Genomic DNA, 24,272 nt, shown 5'->3' on the forward strand with positions numbered 1-24,272 from the left:
AGAAGACTTTGTTGGACTTTCTATGAATAAATTAGTGTTATGAATAAATTATAATTTAATGGCACTTTTAAATAAGACTATGGAGGATTGATTTATATCGGTGTTCTCATTTTTTAAAAATGGCTGTCTAACTTCAGTGATGTTTTACTTTATTAGATTTTATTTTTAAAAGGACTGCAAAACACCAGGATGGAGCTCGCACAGATTAAAATCTCAGTCAGCCTCTTGACTTGGCTTTGTATTGTTGAGTCATCGGTCATAGATTCGCTATATTTTGTGTGTGTGTGTGGGTTTTATCAGCCTTTAATCTGATACTCCATGACCTTTCTGAAATGTTCACAGGCGCGCACAGAGGAAAAGGCTGTTTGTCATACGTGGCCCGGCTCCAGGACCAGGGGCCCGGCGGTGTAGTCTGGGTAGCTCACGGTGCCGAGGCGTCTGACCTGTTCCCGACAGCAGGCCCGTCTTTGTTGTTTTGGTGCTCTGCCCTTGCGCTGGTTTTAATGAGAGCGCGGCGTGGCGGTGTCGCACGGCGCCGCTCCGGTTCGGAGCCAGATCCAGGCGGAAGGTCAGCGTTCGCCCCCCGTTTTTTTTTTTTTCCGTACTTCGAGGGAGTGTGATTCAGAATCGCATGAAGCAATTACTTCGCCGTGGTGTCGGCCGTTGCCATGGCGATGCAGTGTCCTCTGCTGGGGGTTGTGATAGCCGCACCAACCCCCCCCCCCCCCCCCCCCCCCCCCCCCTCCACCCCATAACAGCCTTCATTTTCTCACTTGCTCATTCTTTTAGTTTCCTGCTCTGCTCTCTCTCTCTCTCTCTCATGGCTTTGCTCCAGTCATTCTCCCGCTGCCTCTGATGCTCTTCTCACTATCCTGCTACACCACAACTTGGTGTTTTATGGGCTCAACACGCCCGCCACGGTGGTGTTAATAGACAGAGGCAGGGTGAAAGAAGGCCTGATTAAATTTGATGCGATTGGGCCACATCTGAAGGAACGTGGAGGCAGCAGTTGTGAGAGATCCTTTGTTTTGTGTGGAGACATCAGCATGTCTCCTGGAAAGAGCCCAGACCCACTGTCTACCGCTCACCAGGACCAGATCTACTGTCTACCGCTCACCAGGACCAGACCCACTGTCTACCGCTCACCAGGACGAGACCCACTGTCTACCGCTCACCAGGACCAGACCCACTGTCTACCGCTCACCAGGACCAGACATCCTCGACAAGAAGCCTTTGTTCCCCCGCTTTCTCAAAACCACGATGTGAAAGTTTGTTATAATCGATCGTTACGTTTTCATGCTTTCGTCGTTGTCGTCGTCGTTGCCGGTGTTTTGTGTGCGACGATTACTCTTTGCCCTCACGAGGCCCAAGTCATATATCCACAAACGGGCGATAAAGCCTGCTGCCTGTCTGTCTGCCTGTCTGTCTGCCTGTCTGTCTGTCGCAGTGCAGGTGCAGCGTAACTCCCGGGGCAGGGAGGTTGGTTCCACGAGAGTGGCCTGCGGAAGCCGCCCCAGACCCCCCAGACGGCCGCCGCGTGGCTCTTTGCCGTGGCTGGAGCCGTCCGGAGATTAATGGAATCGCATATGCATGAGACCGGCGGGTTGGCCCCGGTGTGCCAAATTACTCCGTCTCCCGCGCTGTGCGGGGCACGAGCCTACAGGCGGAGAGTCGCCCGTTCCTTGTCCCTAAGGACGCCGGGACACACAGCTACAGCGTTTAATACGCCGATCTTGAAAGCCACTTTAAGTGTTTGTCCTCTTTGTCCGCTGTTATTATGATGCAGAGTAGAATATGACACAGGCTGAGGCTCTGTGTTAAGACCCTGCTCTACTAGAACTGCCCTTCTGGCTGGTTTATATCAACAACGACGAAAACATCATTTTCTTCTTTATTTTTTCATGAACTATCTATGATGTCAAAGGAAATAGAATATTAAATCGCACACGTATTTCATCTAAATCCGAGTTTTCTTTACACGTCCGTTTGAGCAGTGAAGAACTCCGTAGAAACGAGAATCACGTCCCTAATGATGGAGGCAAACTTTAGCAACAGGAAAACTGCCCACCGTAGCCAAATGGTGCGTCCCGAGTTGGCGTTTACAAACGCTCTTATCTGAATTGCACAATGTCTGTTTCAGTAACTCTGCCTTTTCTTTTTGTCATATTTTTAAGAGTTTGACAAGGAGTGGGTGGTTTGGTTTTTCTTTTTTACTCTTTCAACAGACTGGAAAAATTCTGATTTTCGTTCATCTTTTACAATCTTATAACGCTGTTCAGGCCCCTAAATCCCACCCTTGTATCTTTTTTTCTACATGTCTACATGCCTTTAGCAAAATGTCTTGTACTAGACTTGTTCGTTATGAACTGTATTCATGGCCCAGTTACCGAGACACTTCCAAATGAATGTGGTGAACTGTGGTTGTGCCTGCAGGAATCTGCTCTGAACGACGGTCAGATGCCGTTTCGTATATGCCGTGATCTCTTAGCGACGGCGGCACAGAAGCACTTAAGCCACTACAGAAACACTCGGAATTTCATCACAAAAAGCTCTGACATTTATTCTGGTTAGAAATTTAACTCTACAGCTGCCTTCCTCTGGGCCCTAAGAGCAGGGAAAGTTTCTTCAGAGCTAAGTTTATAACACATCCACACACCCATACATTAGTTGTGCGAAATTGTGTCACCTGGCTTTGACTGTTGTATTCGGATAATGACGCAAACCGTGTGAAAAGGTAGGCGAATTTATAATGCAGTCAATTATAGGAGGCAGGGCAGTTAGTCTGTGTGAGCCGGGAGGGGTGACAGGGTCACGCCGTATTCTCCCCAGCCACCTGGACTATATTTCATCCTCCAGATCAGCTAGTACAGAGAAGCGTCTTTTTTTTTTTTTTTTTTTTACTTTTTTTTTTACAAGACTCCTATTAATTTCCGCATGTGCCGAGTATCACCAAGCCCTTTATTTGAATTGACTACAGCGTTTCACTAGGGTCGGAACAGAAGCAGAAAGGCCGTAGCGGACTATCAGGATGGGATCGGTTTGCTTTGAGATGGGTTCTGTGCCGCTTGGCTATTTTCACATGGATCTACATTCCACAGCAACCCGTGCTTGGCGGTGTGACCTAACAGAGCAGTGCGTTATTGAAGTGCTGACTGGTCGTCTGGCATTTAAACATTACTTTGTGGTTATGGAGTCCGTTTGGGTCCATGTGTTTATTTTATGAGCACAAAACAGAGTCTGTCCCCGAATGTCCCATTTGCTTTTGCTATGCTAACAGATGGGATTGCCTGTTGGCTTATTGATGTATTTTTTTTCCCTGTCCTCTCTGAATCGGCTAGTCGCCTCAGTTCACTCTAGCAGTTCAGTAGCGTCTGAATACTGAACGGCTCTGGCCTGCCAACTGTTTCTTCTCCAGATGAAGCGTGGCTGCACTACAGTGCCTTTGATTGACAGCTCTCCCTTCTCCTGACAAATGAGGTCTGTCTTTTACTCCTCTCTCTCTCTCTCTCTCTCATTCTCTCTCTCTCTCTCTCTGTCCTGCCCCCTGTTCCATCTCTCCCCCGCCGTTCCTCCAGAGTCTCGGATCAGACAACGCGTCTCGTTCTGGATTTTTATCTCCAATGTTCTCAGCATCGACGTCGTCTCGGGAGTCGCGTGGAGATGGCGAGATTTCAGGCCTTTTGTAGTCGCGCTCGGTTTCCCAGGGACCCGGAGAGAGTCGCTCTCTCCTGCCCAGCCAGCCCGGTTCCACTCAGACAAGCCCCAGTAGTTCAGTCACCCTGAAGAGGAACGGCGTGAACACGTAGCACCTCTCCACGGCTAATACGTAATGCCAGTGCAGACGCGGAGGCTATTCCCCCCCAGCAAACCGCCCTTCATAAAGAATACATGAAGCTCCACACTGAATTCACGTTGCCTTTTGGGGCTTCATATGTCAAGTACAGGACCTCTAACGTACAAGTTGGTGTGAGATGTAACGGGTGCAGCACCTTCCCAAGTGGGCTAATAACAGGTGTTATTACCCCCCTGCACCAATCTCCCTGTATTTTCATCTGTCAGTATTCTTTTGTGCACAATAGGTACCAAAAGTGCACTGACTTATTTCTGGTCTGAGAGACTATTCATACGTGGGAGCGTCATGTATTCCTGGAAATAAGAACAACTGTACTAGCGCAGTGTTTGAGAACCTGTGCAAAATACAGTACTTTGGTACCACCCACATGTTTTTATTATGATTTCATTTTTTTTCTTTTTTTTTATTATAAAAAAACAACTCCGTTTTTATAAAAAAACAGGCTCCGTTTCATGTTGTGGGTATGGTATGTGTGCTTTCAGGGACTGTAATTTTGACCTCACGTAATATATGGTAATTTAAGCTGTGATAGTTACGAGAAACAAATTCCCCCAAACGGACTTACGTATGTCTGATTTGAACGAACACAAACGTGCACTTGAATACTTTCCCAACAGCAGTTTTAAAAAAAGCCTGTGTTGCTTGTCTCTGGAGAAGAAGAGACAACACGGAGCATGTGGTGGGCACTCCCCCCTTAGTGGGCACATCCCCGGGCAGGCGGGCGTGGGCCATCGCTGGCGGCCAGATGCTCCTGCTTCAGATGCCGCCGACCATCCGTTCATCCGGGCAGGCGAGGCCGGTCTTGAGGTCGCTGTCCCCAGGGGGGGTGAGACGAAGGCACGCGGGAGACGGAGAGCAAACGTGCGCGTTTTCCGTGCCGCCCTCCCCCACAGCGAGATTAATGCCACGTGGAGGCGATATAACAGATAGTTTAATTAAGCGCCAGGGCAGAAGATTCATTGGCTAATTTCTGCGGCTGACAGCGCAAATGAGGGCTCAAAGGTGCGAGTGGAGGAGAGGCACCCCTGAGCTGCTCTGCGTTTAATGAATCGAGCTCCTTCCTCCCGAAGTTCCGCCACCGCCATATCGCTCGTTAAAGGTGCCCGTCGCCGTGTCGGTTCACCCGCCGGCTGTCACGGCGAGTGGACGAAAAGGACGCCCGGTGAGACCGCCGTCGCCGGGTTCCTCTTCTTCTAAGAGGAGAGCTCGGTGTCGAGGCCTGACACCTCCACCACGTCGGGGTCGTTTCACCGGGGACGTACTCATTAGGCCAGGAACAAGCGCCTTCAAATCGCTCACAGCTGCGCACGCGGTCGGACCCAGCGTTGTTCGGACCGTCGTCCCGCCGATCGTCTTTTTGTTTCTCTCCTGGCAGCGAAGGGAGATCGTTAGCTTACCGCGCCACACCGCAACTGTTGTCATCACGTTCCTTTAGCCAAGCGGACCTCGGCGCAGACCCTGAACAGATGCTTCCAGATACAGATCTTCTGTATAAACCACCTGCTTTGTAGATGGCGGCCGCTTTCATTCGGGCCGTCTCCGTGGTCACACGGGAACGGTGCGGCGAGAGGCGATTAGGGCTCGTAGCGCCACAAAACCTGAAGAGCTTGTAATGAGAGAAATGGATTACGCCTTCAGGACGTTTGACACCACCATCGTTCTCTCCGTCTTCAGCAGACGTGTAAACGTGAAGCGTGGATCAGTACGCAAGGCACATTCATTATGCCATTTCAGCGTTTCTTCAGGGAAAACAACTTTGTTTCAAAATGCTTGTTTTAATGCATCAGAAATGACAATAGCAATACATTTCATGTGAAGTGGCTGCTTTATAAATGATTTCTTATCCGTCGTGTAGACGGGGTCAGTGTGGAGTTGATGATGTGTTTCTAAATGATTCACCTTTTATTCAGATTAGACTGCGGTGGTGGTGGTACTGTGGTTTGGGTCCAGGGGTTGCTAACTGTACCCAAGCATTTCTGGCTCCTCAAGACTCATTATAGTTCCTAAACATCTGCAATACATATATGATCTGCTCAAATCTGTTGCTTTTCACTCCATCAGTTATATGACATTTGCAAAAACCCTTCTAGTTATGTGATTCAGAGTAGCATTGTACCATATTGTTCAGCTTGATTAGATCAGTATCCTGTATTGATAACTATCTGATATTTTTTCATTAAAAACCACTGTGGAGCTGTAATTTGGTTGTGTATTGTTTTGGGGGAGATGTATTATATATGCTATTTAACAGATGGTATGCATATGACATAAATACAATTAAAATAAATTAAATTTAAATGATAAAGCTTCTGAAAACATTTATGCCTTCAAAAAGACTAGTGTTTTTGTCCTTCCTGTGCCTTAAAGTCAGTGTCTTTTTTAGTGAAATTATATTTACCTTCTTGTTCTCAGCTATAACATACTCACTCACTCACTCACTCATAAGGATCATCCTTACATTCCACTCCTTGAACTTAGACTACAGTTTGTCTGCATTTTTCTCATTGCTGAATGCAGCTGTAATTTCACATCACCTTATAATTATTGCCAATTTGACATCTTCTCAGTGAAAGATACTGTTCTATTCCGCTACACACCAAACCCACTAAGAGACTGAGTGAGATCACCAGCACTGTGAGGCTCTCTTCACTCTGCATTCACCTGAGCCCTGCTTCACCCTGCTTCACTTGAGACCTGCTTAACTCGAGCCCTGCTTCACCCTGCTTCACCTGAGTTCTGCTTCACTCTGCTTCACTCGAGCCCTGCTTCACTCAAGCCCTGCTTCACTCTGCTTCACCTGAGCCCTGCTTCACTCGAGACCTGCTTCACCCTGCTTCACCCTGCTTCACTTGAGCCCTGCTTCACCCTGCTTCACCTGAGTTCTGCTTCACCCTGCTTCACTCGAGTTCTGCTTCATTCAAGCTCTGCTTCACCCTGCTTCACTCAAGCCCTGCTTCACCCCTGCTTCACTCAAGCCCTGCTCCTCTCTGCTTCACTCGAGCCCTGCTTCACTCAAGCCCTGCTTCACTCTGCTTCACTCGAGCCCTGCTTCACTCAAGCCCTGCTTCACTCTGCTTCACTCGAGCCCTGCTTCACTCGAGCCCTGCTTCACTCTGCTTCACTGCTTCACTCAAGTTCTGCTTCACTCGAGCTCTGCTTCACTTTGCTTCACTCTGCTTCACCTGAGCCCTGCTTCACTCTGCTTCACCTGAGCTCTGCTTCACTTTGCTTCACTCTGCTTCACTCGAGCTCTGCTTCACTTTGCTTCACTCTGCTTCACTCGAGCTCTGCTTCACTTTGCTTCACTCTGCTTCACCTGAGCCCTGCTTCACTCTGCTTCACTCTAGTTCTGCTTCACTCACTTCACTTATTTTTGTAGCCAAGATACAACAGGACAATTGGTTGCATTTAGCTTTTCTCCTAAAACTGTCCCCCACTTTTCCAGTTTGGATATACTGAAGCCATAGAGTAACTTGATGAATTTAGAGAAGGCGAGTGTGATTAGTTTGGTCAGTAGTGTAGGTTTCATTAGAAAAGTTTCATTCCCCCCAGTCTGAGTGAGCAGTAGCCTCCCCCCTTCACTATGAGTTTGGTTATTCTTTTTCCTCTCTGCACCTGTCAGTTTTCCAGTGCTGAATTTCCTTTACTTCATGGCCAAACTAGAAATGTCATCGTTTTTTATTTTTAAGAATTAATAAATGACCGTGGGTCTGGGACATAGCAGCCAACCGTGCTCACCCTTTTTTTGGTCTCATTTAAATCCTGTCGCTTGAAGGCAGGTAACCTGTTCCCCACGTTGGGCTATCAGAATCACAGCAATGGAAATCTCACGTGACCGTCCTCACGTGTGCCGGGTTGCTGCAGAGACCCGCTGGCCTGTTTCTAGGCTGGATGTCTGATGGTGTCGGATCGGTTTCCTTTAAAATGGCTTTTTTGATATCAGTCTGATTCCAATATGTGAGATCTGATCGGTTGCCATCTCTAACTTGAATACATATGCTGTTGGCTAATGAATCCTCTGTCCCATTCTTCAGCCAATGCAGAGTGCAGTCAAATTTCAACATACAAAATATTTTTTGTGTTATTGATACAGAATCCTGGAGTCTGGTTATGGCTCGGAGTGTAAAGTGCTCTGCATCTAAACGAGGTGCCGTGCTCACCTACCAATCCTCGCAGAGCTTGTGCTGAATAGCAGGCACGAAAATGAAGTCAGAAATGCATATTATATTTTTTTGTAAACAAAGGAGAACTGTTTGTCTCCGCTCCTTTATTTGAGTCCAAATGAGTTGTCTCGCTGTCGTGGCACGAGCGAGACGCTGGCAATAAACAAACACAAGCGATGCGGCCGCGGCCGGGTCTGCGTGGCTTTTTTGGGCGGAGCAGACAGACTGTTAATAGTTTCGACCTTTGGCTGCCACTGCAAATAATTGCCACTGGCAATAATGAATGAGGCGTGAATGGAGACCCTGTTTGCGTTTTCCACAACCTGTATTTGCATTGTAGCCCTAAATCCCGGCTTTGCACGTTTCTCCCTGTCGGCCGTCCCCCAAGTGAAGATTGACCATCTGAAGAAATTACTTTTATGTACGGTTCTCTTGCTATTACAACGGAGTGGATTTTTCTCTTGATGTTAATGTAATTAATAGCTATATTGTCCTTAATTATTGGTGCTATATCACCTTTTAATTCAGTCATTAAGCATTAAGTTAATTCACAGTATCGTGTTCAATGTGTCTCAAAACAGGGTATATATAGTCTGCACGTGATTTAGACGGGGTTGCGGGGAAGATGGGGGGGGGTCAGACACTGTCTTCAGCTGTTCTACGTGTCCTTTAACAGGTGGTGCACTAGAAACACATGGGCACTTTTGTGTTTTCTCCTCTGTGTGGGTAGAATGTATCTCTGCTGTACTTTTTTTGATAAAATATTGTAATTGTATACAGGCCCGTTGACAGTCTTGCTGGGCCCGGGACAAGAAAGTTTCATGTGCCCCCCCCCCCCCCGCTTACGTCATTGGAATTTCCTCTGTAGCAGACAATCCTTATGTTAGGTCTTATAGTATATATATAGCCACACATCAAAGCTGTTTCTGACAGCTTACTGGTTTATACTTGACGCGTCGCGAGGGTCCGCGCGGCGAAATTACATGAATGACATGAAAATGAGGGCCTCACGCGCTGTCGATTCGCGAGGTCGTGCACCTCTGGAATTTTGTAACTTCGCGCACTACGCCGCGCTTCAGCGCAATGAACAATCATGTTTGCAGGGTTCATACACTTTTATAAGGTTGAATTCAAGCACTTGTACATCACTTTCAAGGTCCATTTCAATATTTCACGACACGTTAAACTTAAATAAGTTAAATATTATATACATATACTCGAAATGATTCGCTTTTTTAATCACATTATTTAATGGTTGTTCATTTTCAAAACGCCCAATCTTAACGTCTTCACGTTCTCTCATGTTTAGTCCTGGAATTACAAGAGGCTCGTATTTGTTAACGTAATACAAGTAGGGTTGCCACCTGTCCCGGTTTTACGTCGCTGTTTTAATGTCCCGGTTTTCACTAGGTTAGTTTAAACGACTGTTTAGAATGTTTCTGCACACTTTAAATCCGTCTTTTTTTCTCGCTGTGTCCATTTTACACCCCCGGTAACATTTTACGTTCGCGTATGACAGTGTGTCCTTGTTTTTTGTCAGACCTAGGTGGCAACCCTAAATACAAGAGAACTGTTCAGTCAGATAGATATTTGTTGTGAAACGAAGTAGTTACAGTTTCAAGTATTTTCAAGTACTTTAGCCTACTTTAGCACTTTTCAAACCTGGAACACAATGCAACATTAAAATTCGTCAGGTAAAATATTTTTCCTTTCTTTTCTGCGCTCCAGATTTCTGTTTACTTTAACTATCCACCACTGTATTTCCCGTTGTTGGGCGGGTACCAGCTGGCTACGGTCGGTGCTGGATCAAACCATTTTTCAGTGGGAGGCGGGGGTGTATGCACTTAATGGAAAATATGCAGATAGGTTTAAAAACATATATATTTAGCCATTGAGCTCATTTTGAGTACAGAATTTTATATTAATTAAAGATTTTAAGATTATTTAAAATTGTAGACTTTAAATAAAAAATAAATTGCTGGGCGCTTTGATGGGCCCCCCTGGCCATGGGGCCCGGGACAACAGACCCGGTTGTCCCCCCCTGTCGACGGGGCTGATTGTATAAGTACAGGCAAAATGCCGTTAATGACATATATTTGAAAAGTCCTTTGCTTATAATTGCTGAAAATATTCTTCATGATTGGAAAGTATATTTAAGTTGACTGACTTTAAGCCTGGTTTCAGTGTATAATAGACTGCTGTGAAGGCTTCGTCTGCTAGTTTAAACATTCTGGTTTTGGATTTCAAATATTTCAGTCTCTCAACACTGCAAAATGTATGTTGTGAGTTTTAGACTTACTGAAGATACAGAGTGACATAAGAGCATGTATGTGTAAAAATAAATGCCAAAATAGAAAACCCACTCCAATCTGTCACTTTTACCCCTTAATATAAACATATATATAGAGATGTGAAAAAATGTGGAAAGATTAGAATGGTTCTTAAGTTGTTCAAAGTTAGTGATTGAGTCCATTTTTTGGTTCAGATTTAGAGGACTCTCTTCTGAAAGGGTCCATAAATGTGCATGCCACCCTGACCTTCGACCTTGATCTTGGGTTCTATGTCGTCACATGTGTTTGTGTCTGTCCTCCCTCTTCTGTGCAGAGGAGCTTCGGAAGTTGAGCTGGTCTGGGATCCCCCGTCAAGTGCGTCCCATCACGTGGAAGCTTCTGTCAGTAAGTAGACCAGTTCACAGTTTCCAGCGCTCCTCTCCCCTTCCACTCAATCCCTCCATCAGGACGAGACTGCTGGCATCTGCTGCATGCTACATGCACAGGTTGGGTCCAGAGTTCTGTCTTCACATCGACACGTCACAAGTCGGCTTGGCGTTCAGCCCGGCTGAGGAGCGTTCACGCATTACTGCCGGCCGGGCCGGGCCCTCGCCTTGGTTCCACACTCTTAGGTGTGGCCAGTGATCTGCTCAGGTCCCGGTGTCTGTGGTATTTGAATGAGTGGAACAGCAGGAGTAGCGTGGGGTGTAACAGCAGGAGTAGCGTGGGGTGTAACAGCAGCAGTAGCGTGGGGTGTAACAGCAGGAGTAGCGTGGGGTGTAACAGCAGGAGTAGCGTGGGGTGTAACAGCAGCAGTAGCGTGGGGTGTAACAGCAGCAGTAGCGTGGGGTGTAACAGCAGAGTAGCGTGGGGTGTAACAGCAGCAGTAGCGTGGGTGTAACAGCAGGAGTAGCGTGGGTGTAACAGCAGGAGTAGCGTGGGGTGTAACAGCAGGAGTAGCGTGGGGTGTAACAGCAGCAGTAGCGTGGGGTGTAACAGCAGCAGTAGCGTGGGGTGTAACAGCAGCAGTAGCGTGGGGTGTAACAGCAGGAGTAGCGTGGGGTGTAACAGCAGGAGTAGCGTGGGGTGTAACAGCAGGAGTAGCGTGGGGTGTAATCAGCAGGAGTAGCGTGGGGTGTAACGGCAGGAGTAGCGTGGGGTGTAACGGCAGGAGTAGCGTGGGGGTGTAACGGCAGCAGTAGCGTGGGGGTGTAACGGCAGGAGTAGCGTGGGGGTGTAACGGCAGGAGTAGCGTGGGGGTGTAACGGCAGGAGTAGCGTGGGGTGTAACGGCAGGAGTAGCGTGGGGTGTAACGGCAGGAGTAGCGTGGGGTGTAACGGCAGGAGTAGCGTGGGGTGTAAACGGCAGCAGTAGCGTGGGGTGTAACAGCAGCAGTAGCGTGGGGTGGAGTTAGCGTGGGGTGGAGTAGTGTGGGGTGTGACAGCAGGAGTAGCGTGGGGTGTAAGAGCAGGAGTAGCGTGGGGTGGAGTAGTATGGGGTGGAGTAGCGTGGGGTGTAACAGCAGGAGTAGCGTGGGGTGTAACAGCAGGAGTAGCGTGGGGTGTAACAGCAGGAGTAGTGTGGGGTGGAGTAGTGTGGGGTGTAACAGCAGGAGTAGCGTGGGGTGGAGTAGCGTGGGGTTGTAACAGCAGGAGTAGTGTGGGGTGTAACAGCAGGAGTAGTGTGGGGTGTAACAGCAGGAGTAGTGTGGGGTGTAACAGCAGGAGTAGCGTGGGGTGGAGTAGTGTGGGGTGTACAAGCAGTAGTAGCGTGGGGTGTTACCCCCACATAGCGTTACGGCTCTTCAGAACTTTTCTGTGACGTTGCTGCTTTGTCCTTGAACATCTGAGCTAAAAGTCAGTTTTCCTCTCTCTGACTATGTTAACCAAGAGGCTGCAATGAGCCATGTCACATGGGCCGGACGTGGTCAGTGGTTACAGCTCTGCTCAGGTTGGAAACATGGATCATATGGTCTTCTTGCCGCATACCTCTCAAGGAAATACAGAAACAAATATTAGTGTGGGGGGAGGGGGAGGGGGCCAGGCCGGTTCCTGTAGGGTGGCTGGGCTGTAATTGGTGTAAAAGGCTCCCGCAGGACAGCACTAACTGGATGAAGGCAGCGCGAGGAGCCGGGTTCATGCCAACGGGCTTTCCCAGGGCAGAGCGTGGGGCTGCCACCGTGCCCCGCGCCACGCTGCGGTGGGGCCCGCTGATGGATGGGGTGCCAGCTCGCAGCTACAGCCAAGCCGAGATTTGATATTCTGGCCCTCCCCTCGTGCCAGTGTGTGGACACACACACACGCACACACACACACGCACAGGCATCCAATTCACCTGTCTGACCTTCATTTGCCTATGGCTAGCTCATCTGTCATTTTTGACTCGAACCCAAGGCTGTAGTCCCACTCAATCAAATCCCATCGATCGCAGCTATTGAACCTTTGGTAAAGTGTGCGGTTCATTTATGATGTGACTTCATTTATATGTCCCCACCTGTAGGGGGTGGGGGACTGTGTGTGTGTGCGAGCACGGGTGCGTGTGTGTGTGTGTGTGTGTGTGTGTGTTGTGTGTGTGTGTGTGTATAAGGAGCAAATTCAAACACCAGGAAATCGTCCTTTAAACAAGAGCGATGGTTGGTGTAAGGGGCCGGGCGAGGTGACGCTGGCTGAGGTTGGCGTCACCGTTTGAACAGCTCTTTTAATGCACAATCAATTCTCCCCATCCTGCTGACTGAACACAAACAGCTATACCCCCCCCCCCCCCCCCCCCCCGCCCGCCCTCTCCCGCAGGAACCTGCTCAATACGCTCCCCTAAGTAGAAATCATTTTTGTTTTGTCAGTTCAGCTCGAAAATAAAGATTTCATTTACTCCCGAAATTGATTCCTTAAGCCTATTTTCAGAAGGGGCAAGGAACACAGAAGAGGGGGGTTTTTGGGGGGGGGGGGGGGGTTGTTGTGATGGGACGGGCTGTTTACTGTAGTTCAGCATTTAGTAGTTGGCAGAGTTTTGCTGAGAGATTAGTGTTGGCAATGCGAATCACTCATGGTTCTGTAGGCTCTTATCGGGTCAGTGTTGGATCAGAGCAGCTGCTGGCTTGGTTGTTTAGTACAAGACAGTTGGAAACTAATAAAAGACTGATGAAGTTACACTTCCCCGCCGCAGCTGACCCGTCATAACCGTTCCATTAACCTTGACTGCGGAGGGGATCTCTCTCTCTTTCGTTATGCAAAAATAAAGCCATTACCTGCAGAGCGGGAAGAAAACCTCACTCTTTCCACATTCTCCTCTCCTCAAAATTCACCAGACATCCGCGGGCTTCCGCAGATTACAGTCCTCTCGATGTATTAGGTTAAGGACGTGTCCAGAGTTGCAAAGTCATTGACTTGTAGCATTTTTAAAATTGAGTTTTTACACCTTGTTTAGGGATTGACTTCAGTAGTTCGTAATTTGGTTCTGTGCTGTTTTTCAAGTCCTGGTAAACCACAATGACAACAGCACAATAAATACCAGTCAGATTAAACAAGGACAACAAAAGCAAGCCTACATCTATAAACAATAGTAGAAGCATGCTGGGTGATTGGTGATTGATTCATCTCAAACAATTTGACACCAAAGCCAACAGTGGTGGCTATACCCCAACAAAAAATGTGTTACAACCCTCTACATGGCAACCCGGCTGACTCCATAAGACTTCTATGGCCTTGAGGTCTTGAGGAAGTTCAGGCCGCTCAATTTGAGGTACCACAGTCTCCAGCAGCCTAATGATACGACCTTGATGAGCTGGAACATTGTTGTCCATGAAGATGAAAGTAGGTCTGTGTTGTTCATGCACAATGACTGGATTAATGATGTTATTCAAGTAGTACGAGCTTGTCACAAAGTACAAGACCTGTATTGACTAGACACACCTGCCCACACTATTAACACCACCACCATCGCCACCACCAAAGGCTTGTCTTGTGACAACAGTGGCTGATGCATAGCACTCTCCTTGACATCTCCAACATCTTGGGTGGCCATCATTTCTGCTCAGCTTGAACTGACTTTCATCAGTGAAACAGCACAGGTCCCTTCGTCCTGTGTATGTTCACTGGCCCATGCGAGACGATGACACCTGTTCCTGGTGGGGTCATCAGGTACCCTTGCGGGTCACCTAGCGCGTGGACAGTTTCGAACGGTCCGACACGACACTTGGCTGCCTCTCCCCGACCTTAAACGCGCCTGGAGTTGTGTGGCGTTCGTCATTCGGTTCCGCAGGGGCACCGTTCACAGTGAAGCGGTCGTCAGTGTGGGACGTGGCCAAAGGTCGTCCTCTTCTGTGCCTTTCTGTGACTCTTCCAGTCTCTCTATCTCTGTTGAAACCTGCTGATGACACTCTGTGACACTCAGGGGCCACTTCCGTCTGAGAACATCTCTCATGTCTTGGTCTCGTGATGTCAAAATGTGAACAGCATCAGCAGGAGGGCTGTTTAAATACCAGTTCTGATTCATAAATCAAACACCTGGTGTGAATTTTGCCATTAATCTCCTTGTTGGAAAGCAAAAATAGCTGCACAACACAACTGGACATGTGCGTTCAAAAATTTACAGAAGGTCACTTTAAGTTCACTTGTGAAGGTTAGAGCGTATTTTTAGGTTCATCTTGAAATTTCACCCAAAAGCCAAATATACCTAACTTTTTGAGTAGTGTATATATATATATATATATATATATATATATATATATATATATATATATATATATATATTTCTTTCCCCCCAGAGGCAGATGATAAACATCAGTACATCTGCCTATCTGTCTAGCAGGCTGGCTAGCTGTCTCAGTATGTCAGTAGAAATGTAAAGTAAGAACACAGACCCACCCTATGTACCATCCCACCATACAGGTAGTAGTCACGTGATTGTACGGGAATACTTTGCCTCAAGCCTTTGATGACTTGCCATTACTGAAAGAACCGTGATTTCTGCTCAGCACCGCAACACTCTTAAGGACACGGTCTGGTCATCTGTCCACGTGGTGAAGGTGAAGCATAATTGAGTCGCAATGCGACGATCCAGACCCCCAAATTCAAGTCCACGTTTGAGTGGCAATGCAGCAATGAGATCAAAGCTTTGGAGTGGTGAGGGAGGAGTGCAGACCTGAACAGCAGAGCCTCTCTGAAATGAGCAATTCACACACACACACACACACACACACACACACACACCAGCCTGCCGGTGCATCTGAGTTGACGGAGACCTTCGGAGAAGAGCAGACTGAACTTGGCTGCTGCTAAAGTCGGAGCAAACTCGCTCGCCAGATTTCACCCAGCTCACTCCCTTTTTGACACGCTCTGACGGGATCAAGAAACACGCCAGACTCTGGCTTGCGAATCCTTATTGGAACCAGGGGGGGGACGTTTCGCGAAATAACCCTAGCTTTAATACCCTTTTTATTTCACCGAAGCAGCAAAGCTATTTATTTAAAGCACGCGACCCTTCTAAACAAGTATACAAATTTGTATACAAATGGACCAAGTTACCGAGTAATGCTTCAAACGGAAAAAAAAACGACCGTGTGTGATGTAGTGCTCCGTGGGCGCGTGGTTCACAGATGACTTCCCCGGTTATTTTACCGTGGCGTGAGCTTCATCTGGTCCTCACCCTCTCCCACCCAGCCTCCGGGCCCCCGCGCCTGCCGCTCTTTAATAAATAAAGGGACAGTCCTGTGCAGGTGATTAAATACTGTTTTCCATTTCGCTAATATGGCGCTGACGCCTTTGACTAATGGCCCGTGGGCCAGGAGCAGCTGTGAGAGGAGCCGTACGCGCGGACGCCGTCCGGGCACGAACGCTTCCCGCCGCCCGCCCGAGCCTCCTGGCGCCCGCCGGGCCTGATGGGAAATGCGCGCTGCGTCCTCGCTCTGTCTCGCCGTAGACACGCCACATTTATTACCCGCCTGTTGTGCGCGCGGCCTCGCACCTGGGCGGGACCCCCCCCCCCCCCCCCCCCCGCAATACCCGGGCAGCAGGGAAGCGGAGACCCGCTTTATTCTGTCTACGTGGCGCATATACGTGCGTGCGCGTGCTACGTGTGCTCTGTGTGCATGCGCGTACGCATGTGTTTTACGTTCACCAGTAAGTTGTTGATTGCTTTTTTTTTAATTTAATACAAAATAAATAAATAAATAAAATCAGGGTTGGAATTTGTTTATTTATTTTTAAAGGTGGTGGCTACATGTAGTCATCTGTTGTACAAGTCACCATCTGTTGGACTGAGGGCTCTGAATGTTGATTGTAAGAATGCGAAGGCAGTATGCTGAAGCATAAGGGGCGTGTGTGTGTGGTTGTGTGTGTGTGTGGGTGCGCCTCATGGATTTACCCTTCCAACACGCTTCAAGTGAGCACTGACGATCTGATTGACATTTTAATTTAGCGTTTCTAACAATAGCCTGATGTAAATGTATCACTGATCCCCGTCTAAAGTCTTACTTATTAGCTTATACATTATGGAAAGTTCATCTGTTCATCTGATAGCAAGTGTTTCATTTTCTTTTCCCACCAGAAATATTTTCCCTCCAAGTCAGAAAACAGTCCCCTCGCCGAAGTGCTTCATTGACTTTACTGGTCCTCACAGCCGCCGATCTGCCGGACTTTACATCTGGAGTCTAGAACCCCTCGTCCGACCCGCCGGTGTGGCCCGGCGATGGGGAGGGCCTGCGGATCAGTGCGGCCGACCTGGGTCGGAGCTTCCGGGTGCTCCCACTGCCGTTAGCCAACGGCGGAGGTGGCCGGGGGCGGAGTCACTGCCTCCGCTCCGCCCACAGACCCTCTCTCCGATGCGAGTTCGATTAAAACCGTCGCCGTGCGTTAGAGCTGGGCGATTAATCGATATTATCTATTAATTCGAATTTACAGTTAAGGACGATGTGTTTTTAAGAAAATCGATTTTCTGAGATTTAATTTTCACCACCGACGCTGCACTGTGGGCTCCCGTAGTTCAGTGAGTTTAGCACCTCCCACCCATCCACCCTCAAAACACACACACACAAACATGACGGCGGAACTTGTGTCCAAGAAAAGAGCAACTAGCTCCGTGATCTGGAGTTGGTTCGGTTTTGCGGCGTCAGATGTAGACCAAACAAGTCCTCGCTGTAAGGTGTTTGAAACCGATAGAGGGAGAGAGCGAAGAGTGCTATTCAGTTGCGCTGTCAATAAAGTTTCCCATCCGCGGGATATTTTGGATTAAGCAGTTTCTGCCCTCGGTCACCGAACCCGCTTCAATGGATTATACTTTCGCGAGTGACCGTAGCGCGCGGCTCCGGGCACCTCGCGAGTGTGTAAAATGGAGACAAATTAAGTATTATATCGCGATCCATTATTAGTGTTGACTTGTAACTCCTGCGGTAGCCCAACTCAAAAGTAGACCAAAAAAAACCGCACCCCGCGACCCCATAATTTTTACCCGCGGCTGGATTTTCCAAACAAGCCCAATTTGGCGTGAAAAAGCGAACCTGGCAACTATTGTAGTATAAAGTATAAACTGTGGTAGTATAAAGAAACAGTGGAAGGAACATTTACCTGACGAATTTTAATGTTACATTGTGTTTCAGGTTTGAAAAGTGCTGGAATTTAGGCTAAAGTGAGGGGAGCCCTGTTCTTAATCAGAATGTAGACAGCGTGACTGTCAGTACAAACATGCAAGAATTGTTCAATTGTATTTGTTTTCCATTTTATTAAAGGGCACCAAATTATTTATATCTATTTATTTTTGAGGTGTGTTTTATTTATTTATTTTAAGTTTGAGGTTGCATTGTGTCAATGCTTAAAGTATGTTGGAGAAAACCTTCTAAAAGTTACTGAATGTTCTCACTTGTTTACAATTTGTTTCTGCTTGCACTTTAACCTCAAAGGGGAAATTTAAGTGAAAAATAAATTAAAACTTTTTTTTTACCATTCCTTTATCATCTGTAGTTTTTTAGTAGAGGAAAATAAATCTATTAAGGGCCATATCGCCCAGCTCTACCGTGCGTTCTCCTTAACTCCCCACAGCTCCACGCTCGGAGCCCTGCCGCCAGCGTTAATCAGCGGCTCATTCTTTCTTCCAGCGTGAGCGCGGCGAAAGACCCGAGTCCGCGACATAATGCGTTTTCGGTTAGGCTTAATTACACGTACATATGCTAATGACCCGTGCCCCTGCCTTGAATGGTGCCAGCTTGGCACACATACATCTTGTTGCGGAGCTTGTCTGCGTGTGGGGAGTTAAAAATGGGGTGCGCGGGATAGCGCCTCCCGTGATAAATGGATTTCCACGGCTCTGGATTTCCATGCAATCAATTACTTTATCAAGAGACTTTCTTTTTCGGGGCGCAGACATCTGCTGTGCTCCCTCTCGCTGTGCAGTTAGAAGGGAGAGACGGGCGGGACCGGGAGCTCTGCTGTTTAATCGGTGATGGATACCGGCGTGATGACCAGAACCGTGAACTGAGAGAACTTTTCACCACTCGCCACTTCTGGGTCTCCTTTCCCTCTTGAGTCGAGTATTATGGGCAACTAGTGCTGGACTCTGTAAAATCGGATATTCCGTTAAAAAGAGGAGAGGGCGTATTTATGGACACTGTTGTTTGTATTGTAACTTTTAGCCATGGAGTTCATTCACGTTCCTATTCGAGAATGAGGAGTAATAATGTGTGTTAGGCCAGCAGAGCTCTCTGGGGTTTTACAGAGATTCTTCCACAGTGGTGTTGACCTGGTGTGAGTGTGGCTGCTGTGGGCGTCGCCCTGTTCAGGCAGATCATCCTGTAGTGTTGAGCCTAATGCTTCCCCTGAGGTCTGTACGTACAGCCTACAACAGGGCCATTGTGTCGTTCGTTAAATAGCCACACTGATCCCTGAAATTGTGGAATTAGACTTTTCAGTGTTATGATAGCACCAACCTGCTGCACTTTTCTACAGCAGAGTAGTTGTTACAGTAGATTTGGCTTAAGAAAAAACGCATATGAGGCTTTAAAAATCATCCGTATGACATCATTTAGAAATTTACCATACTATTATAATATATATAATAATACATATAAAAAAATCTAAATTTTAAATTGGTATGAAAAATGCTTAATTTATTGTTCTTTTCTAAAATGCTGAAGTCTCAATTGCAGTTTTGGAGTGGTATTGTATTTCTTGCGACCTCAAAATGCACCTTGAATATATGGGTCTTGTTCCATTCTCCCCCAAGTACCGTTTCTGCTGACACTGTTGTCTGTGTTTTGGGCGGTTCAGCTGCTGAAGCTGTCGTCCGCTTCAATAAGGCCGGGTGCACAGATGTACCGGGCTCTCTGGTACTTCAGTGCGATTCATGTTGGGCTGGGTGTGAATCACACACCTCTTGCTGGCTGTCCCACTCAAGCAGGGGGGGGGGGGGGGGGGGGGGGGGTGGGGGGTTTGGTATGTAGGGGTGGTTGACCCAAGTCAAATATGGGTGCAGTGCGCAACCAGCAAAAATTTCTAATGTGGTCCTATAGTGGATTGATCAGGAATGGCGTCTTGGCTGTTGTTCTATAAGTGTGTGTGTGTGTGTGTGTGTGTGTGTGTGTGTGTGTGTGTGTTGTCGCTGTGCTCAGGGCTACCTGCCTGCCAACGCGGAGCGTAGAGCCAGCACACTGCAGAGGAAAAGGCAGGAGTACTTTGGCTTCATCGAGCAGTACTACGACTCCCGCAATGATGAACATCACCAGGACACCTACAGACAGGTAACACCGCACCTGCACTCTTATTTACACACACACACACACACACACACACACACACACACACACACACGGCCCCCTCACGTACTCCTTCTCGTGTAGCCTTCTCTCCGAGAGTGGGCAGGTGGCTGAAGACGTCCCAAACTCCCTGTATGACTCCCTGCATAAGCACAGGCAGTCGTGAGGGTTTTGAAACACGCCCACGTGTACTCGGTGTTTAGATTAAGACAGGCGTCCCACCGGTTTAGGGCTTCACTGGCTGTGCTCTAGTGAAATAAGGATCTGAAACGGCATAGCAGCTTATATGAAATTCACCATCACTTTCGCCAATTTTTTGAAGATTCTGTGTCCCCCCCCTTTTTTTATTGAACTGAAATTTCATTCACTTCATAATGTGATGTTTTCAGTTGCTTCCTTTTCACATATACACACGCACGCACATACACGCACACACACACACACACACACACGCTCACTCACTCTAGAGAAGGCTGAGCCGTTCGCCGTCTTCTTCTTCCCTGGGAAATCACACCCTTTCAAAGTGAGAACACCACCCTCCTGCCCAGGGTGGGGCAGCCTGCTGTAGCTCCGCCCACCATCCCCCCCCCCCCCCCCCCCCCCCCCCCCCCCCACCTGCCTGGATGGAGTCTCCGCTGCTCCTGTCAGAGGGGGCGATGAGAACCCAGGCCCCGCTCCACACGCCACGGCTTAACCGGCTGTTCACCCCTACAGTGGGCGGGGCCATCGCAGGACTCCGCCCCTACAGTGGGCGGGATCATTACAGGATTCCACCCTGCAGGGGTCTCCGCGGTCCACTCCAAGTTAAACCCTCCTCTTTCCTGACGACAGGAAGGCAGACCGAACGCAGGCCACCTTTCAGACGCAGCACATGTCAAACTCCAGCACTGAAGAGTTTTGACTTTGGGTTTTTGTGAGCAAAATTGTATTTTCGAGTCCTGGCCCCCTCCCTGTGCCCTGACTGGTTGGTCCCCTGGGTGAGAGGGTGTGCCGGTGGCCTGTCCCTTTGGTCCTGTTCCCTGTAACACAGCAGGAGAGTATTCATGGGGCTAATCAGAGCCGTAGTCACCTGTGCGCTTGTTAAGGGAAGTAGCCTGTACAAGTTCCCTTAACTTTTCCATGAGTCTTGAACTTTCTGTGAAAAACCCTTGGAGTAGTTTTAAGTAGTTTTAAAAATTTGGTAGTGCCAGACCAATTACCCAGCACACCTTCACCAGTTATCACTCCCAGACGGAAAATGTATATGTGAATTTTTTATTTTTTTTTACATAACTTTTCTGAAAGTTTTCCCTGGTGTTTTTTTTCCTCTGATTGCAGTATTGAATGGAGTGTGTCTGTGTGTGTGTCTGTGTGAGTTTACACGTGTGCTTGTATACATGCGTTTGTGTATTCGCATATGTCTGTTTGCATCTCTGTGTTTGAACCTCCTCTCCCATCATTCTTCTCTAGCTTCTCATCCCGTGAGTGTGTCCACACCTTTAGTGTATACGCATGCGCTCTGTGTTTCTCTCTCTGCCTCGTCAGATTCACATTGACATTCCCCGGATGAGTCCGGAGAGTTTAGTGCTGCAGCCCAAAGTGACCGAGGTAAGAGGCAGGATGGAGGTGCCACAGAGTAGCACCGCCCGCTCCCACCCACCCCCACACCTCTCCCACCCCCCCACGCCCTCCGAGCTCGCCCGTCTCTCAGCCCGGCACTCTCATCGCCTGCCCAGTGCTGTCTGTCTGTCATGGCTGTCTGTCTCTCTCTCATCTGTCTGTCTGCTCTGGTGCGCTGGTTCTGAGTCTCAGACTGGAATTGTGGATTTGGGATATGGCGCATACTGCTTTTATGCAGTATGAATTGGCCAGCGATGGTTCTTTGGGAACTCAAGTCAACAGAGTGATGGTGTTTTCATTTTTTAATATTTACCTATAAATGTGCCCTTTCGACGAGTACTGGTCCCAGTAATAAATCAGTTCTAAATAAGTCATTGTATAACAAGCCCGTCTGTGACCCACTCCAACTCACCTCTCGCGTCTTGAGAAGTGACTTGTGGAGCAGAGCTGGAGGAGACACTCTACACCTTCAGTGTGGGACTCGCTGTCTGCGACCAGATCCCAGCCCCGCCCCCCCCACGTCTGTCTGTCTCTCCCTGTCTGTCTCTCCCCCTGTCTCTCTCTTTAATGGCTGTTCTGAATCCGTCCTAACCTGCTTGTGCTCCTTTTTGTCTCTGTTTGTTCTCTCTTCCCTGCAGATTCACATTGACATACCGAGAACTAACCCTCTCATTCCTCTCTTTCAACAAGCTTCCGTGCAAGAGGTGAGACGTCAACACAGCTCGCCGCACTCACCCGGAAGCACTCTCCCACGTCCGCTCTGCCTGCCCGCCGCGCACACACCGCATCGGCCACGCGGTCCCGTAGTTCCGTCTCCCCTCCCTCCCTAACGCACACCCCCACACGGCCGACGGTACTCGGGGCACCGCGAGACGTGTTTCGTTAAAGGCTAACACTAAATGGGCGGCGCACGTTTCATGCTGTCGCGTGGGATGCGTTTCCATGGAGCCGGCGGAAGTTGGGACGTCGCACGCGCGTGTGTGTCGGACGGCGAGACGGCGGGGGTGTCGGGTCCGGGAGACGCTGCGTGGGGAGTGGGGGGGGGGGGGGGGGTTTAGCTCCCAAAGCCTGGGGGGCCGTAACGAAGCAGGGACTTGGGGTGCGGGGCCATTCCACCTTTGCCCTTTCTCCTCTCTTCATCTTTCCCCCTCCTCCATTCATCCTTCTCTCTTCTCCCTTCATCTTTCTCCCTCCTCCTTTCAGTAAGCTGGCTGTTCTTTCTATTTTTTTTGCCTCAATGTTTTTGTCTCAATTTGCTTTGTCATTCTCAGTTTTTCTATCTCTCTTTATCTTTATCTCTATCTCTCTTTGTCTTTCTCTCTCTATCTCTCTCTCTCTCCTCTTTCCAGGCCTGCCTCTAGCTCATCGTTACCACACACTAAAAGTATCCCTCCATGAAAAATTTATTGACAACATAAGCTGATTAGTGTTATTTAGACATGGGAGCTGCTTAGGGCTAGCATGCAGTCCAGCAGACTGTCGCAGGGATTCGAAAGGGTCAGCAGATGGAGAGGGCCTCTGGGAATTGTAGTTCTGCACTGCCAACAGCAGTCTCAGAACAGAGCACGTATGTTCTGAGATAACTCAAAGAATGAGTTATTTAAGTGTTAAGCATCTTCATGTGTTAGCCTAGCTGGAATGCTAGAAAACATTGGCTACAGAAGACGCTATTGCCATGGCAACAACGTAATAAAGTTCAGAAGTCTTGATGGCTCCTGTCGTTTGGTCAGTGAGTGACTGTTCTAATGAGATTGGAGAAGGTATGTGGAAACATCCATCTGGAATAATGTCATTTTGACAATCTTTTGTCGAGCGGCACTGGATTAAAAATTAGTGATTTAGAGTTCAGAGCAGGTATCTGAATCGAACTCAGTGCCTCCTGTAAGCTTGGTGTCAGTACTCCATGGGCTGTGTGTGATCAGTACGCATGCCTCAAAAGATGCATATGCATTAACACCCCTTACTGTCCCAGTTCATATACATAACAGATTGTGTCAGGACATTCCCACATGTTCACGCAGGCCAGCAGATGGTTGGGAAAAGACTTCTTATGTGTGCTCCATGCAATCGAAGGCTCTTCTACCTCACACCGTGTGTGTAGCTCCCATGTGATTACCCATGTGATCCCATGTGATTAGCTCCTGACATCACAGATGTCTACGATGGGACCGCCCGTTCGCCCATTTGAGCTCTGGGCGTGCTCCGCCGAGCTCGGTCGACGCATTCTGCCCACAAGCGAGCTTCTTTTTGCCCCAGCTCTCCTTTCCCGCCCTTACAGGAATTAGTGTTTAATCTAAGTCGCAGAAAAACCGTCGGCGGGGATCAGAAAACCGGGCACGTAAGGCCGAGGGCTCCGAGCCGCAGGAGGCGCTCGGCTAAGCAAATAAATGGATAATGTATTCGATCCCAGCTCCTCAATACACTCTGGCTGGCCATTGATTTCTGCTGCCTGGTTTAGTGTCTAATTTCCAGCCTGTGATGGGCTTCTGGAGGTGAGTGAGAGCTAGCCATGAATCCCAGCAGGGAAGAGAGGGGGAGAACGAGGGAGAGAGAGAGAGAGAGAGAGAGAGAGAGAGAGAGAGAGAGAGAGAGAGAGAGAGAGAGAGAGAGTATGTATAATGGAGGAGAACAGAGTAGACATCAGACGT

The 24,272-nt window shown here is 48.4% G+C and overlaps 1 protein-coding gene across 1 annotated transcript in view; it reads left to right on the forward strand.

Annotated features, from left to right (window-relative positions):
• The first annotated feature begins 10,571 nt into the window (after positions 1–10,571).
• Positions 10,572–24,272, forward strand: part of tbc1d22a (TBC1 domain family, member 22a) — a 76,962-nt gene continuing 63,261 nt past the window's right edge. Inside the window, exons 1-4 of the mRNA XM_077004773.1 lie at positions 10,572–10,691; positions 19,882–20,010; positions 21,550–21,612; positions 22,263–22,328. Of these exons, the coding sequence (XP_076860888.1) occupies positions 10,587–10,691; positions 19,882–20,010; positions 21,550–21,612; positions 22,263–22,328 (363 nt within the window). The 5' untranslated portion in view covers positions 10,572–10,586. The remainder of the gene's footprint in view (positions 10,692–19,881; positions 20,011–21,549; positions 21,613–22,262; positions 22,329–24,272) is intronic.

This window comes from Brachyhypopomus gauderio, chromosome 5 (genome assembly GCF_052324685.1).
Source record: "Brachyhypopomus gauderio isolate BG-103 chromosome 5, BGAUD_0.2, whole genome shotgun sequence".
NCBI classification, from domain to species: Eukaryota; Metazoa; Chordata; class Actinopteri; order Gymnotiformes; family Hypopomidae; genus Brachyhypopomus; species Brachyhypopomus gauderio.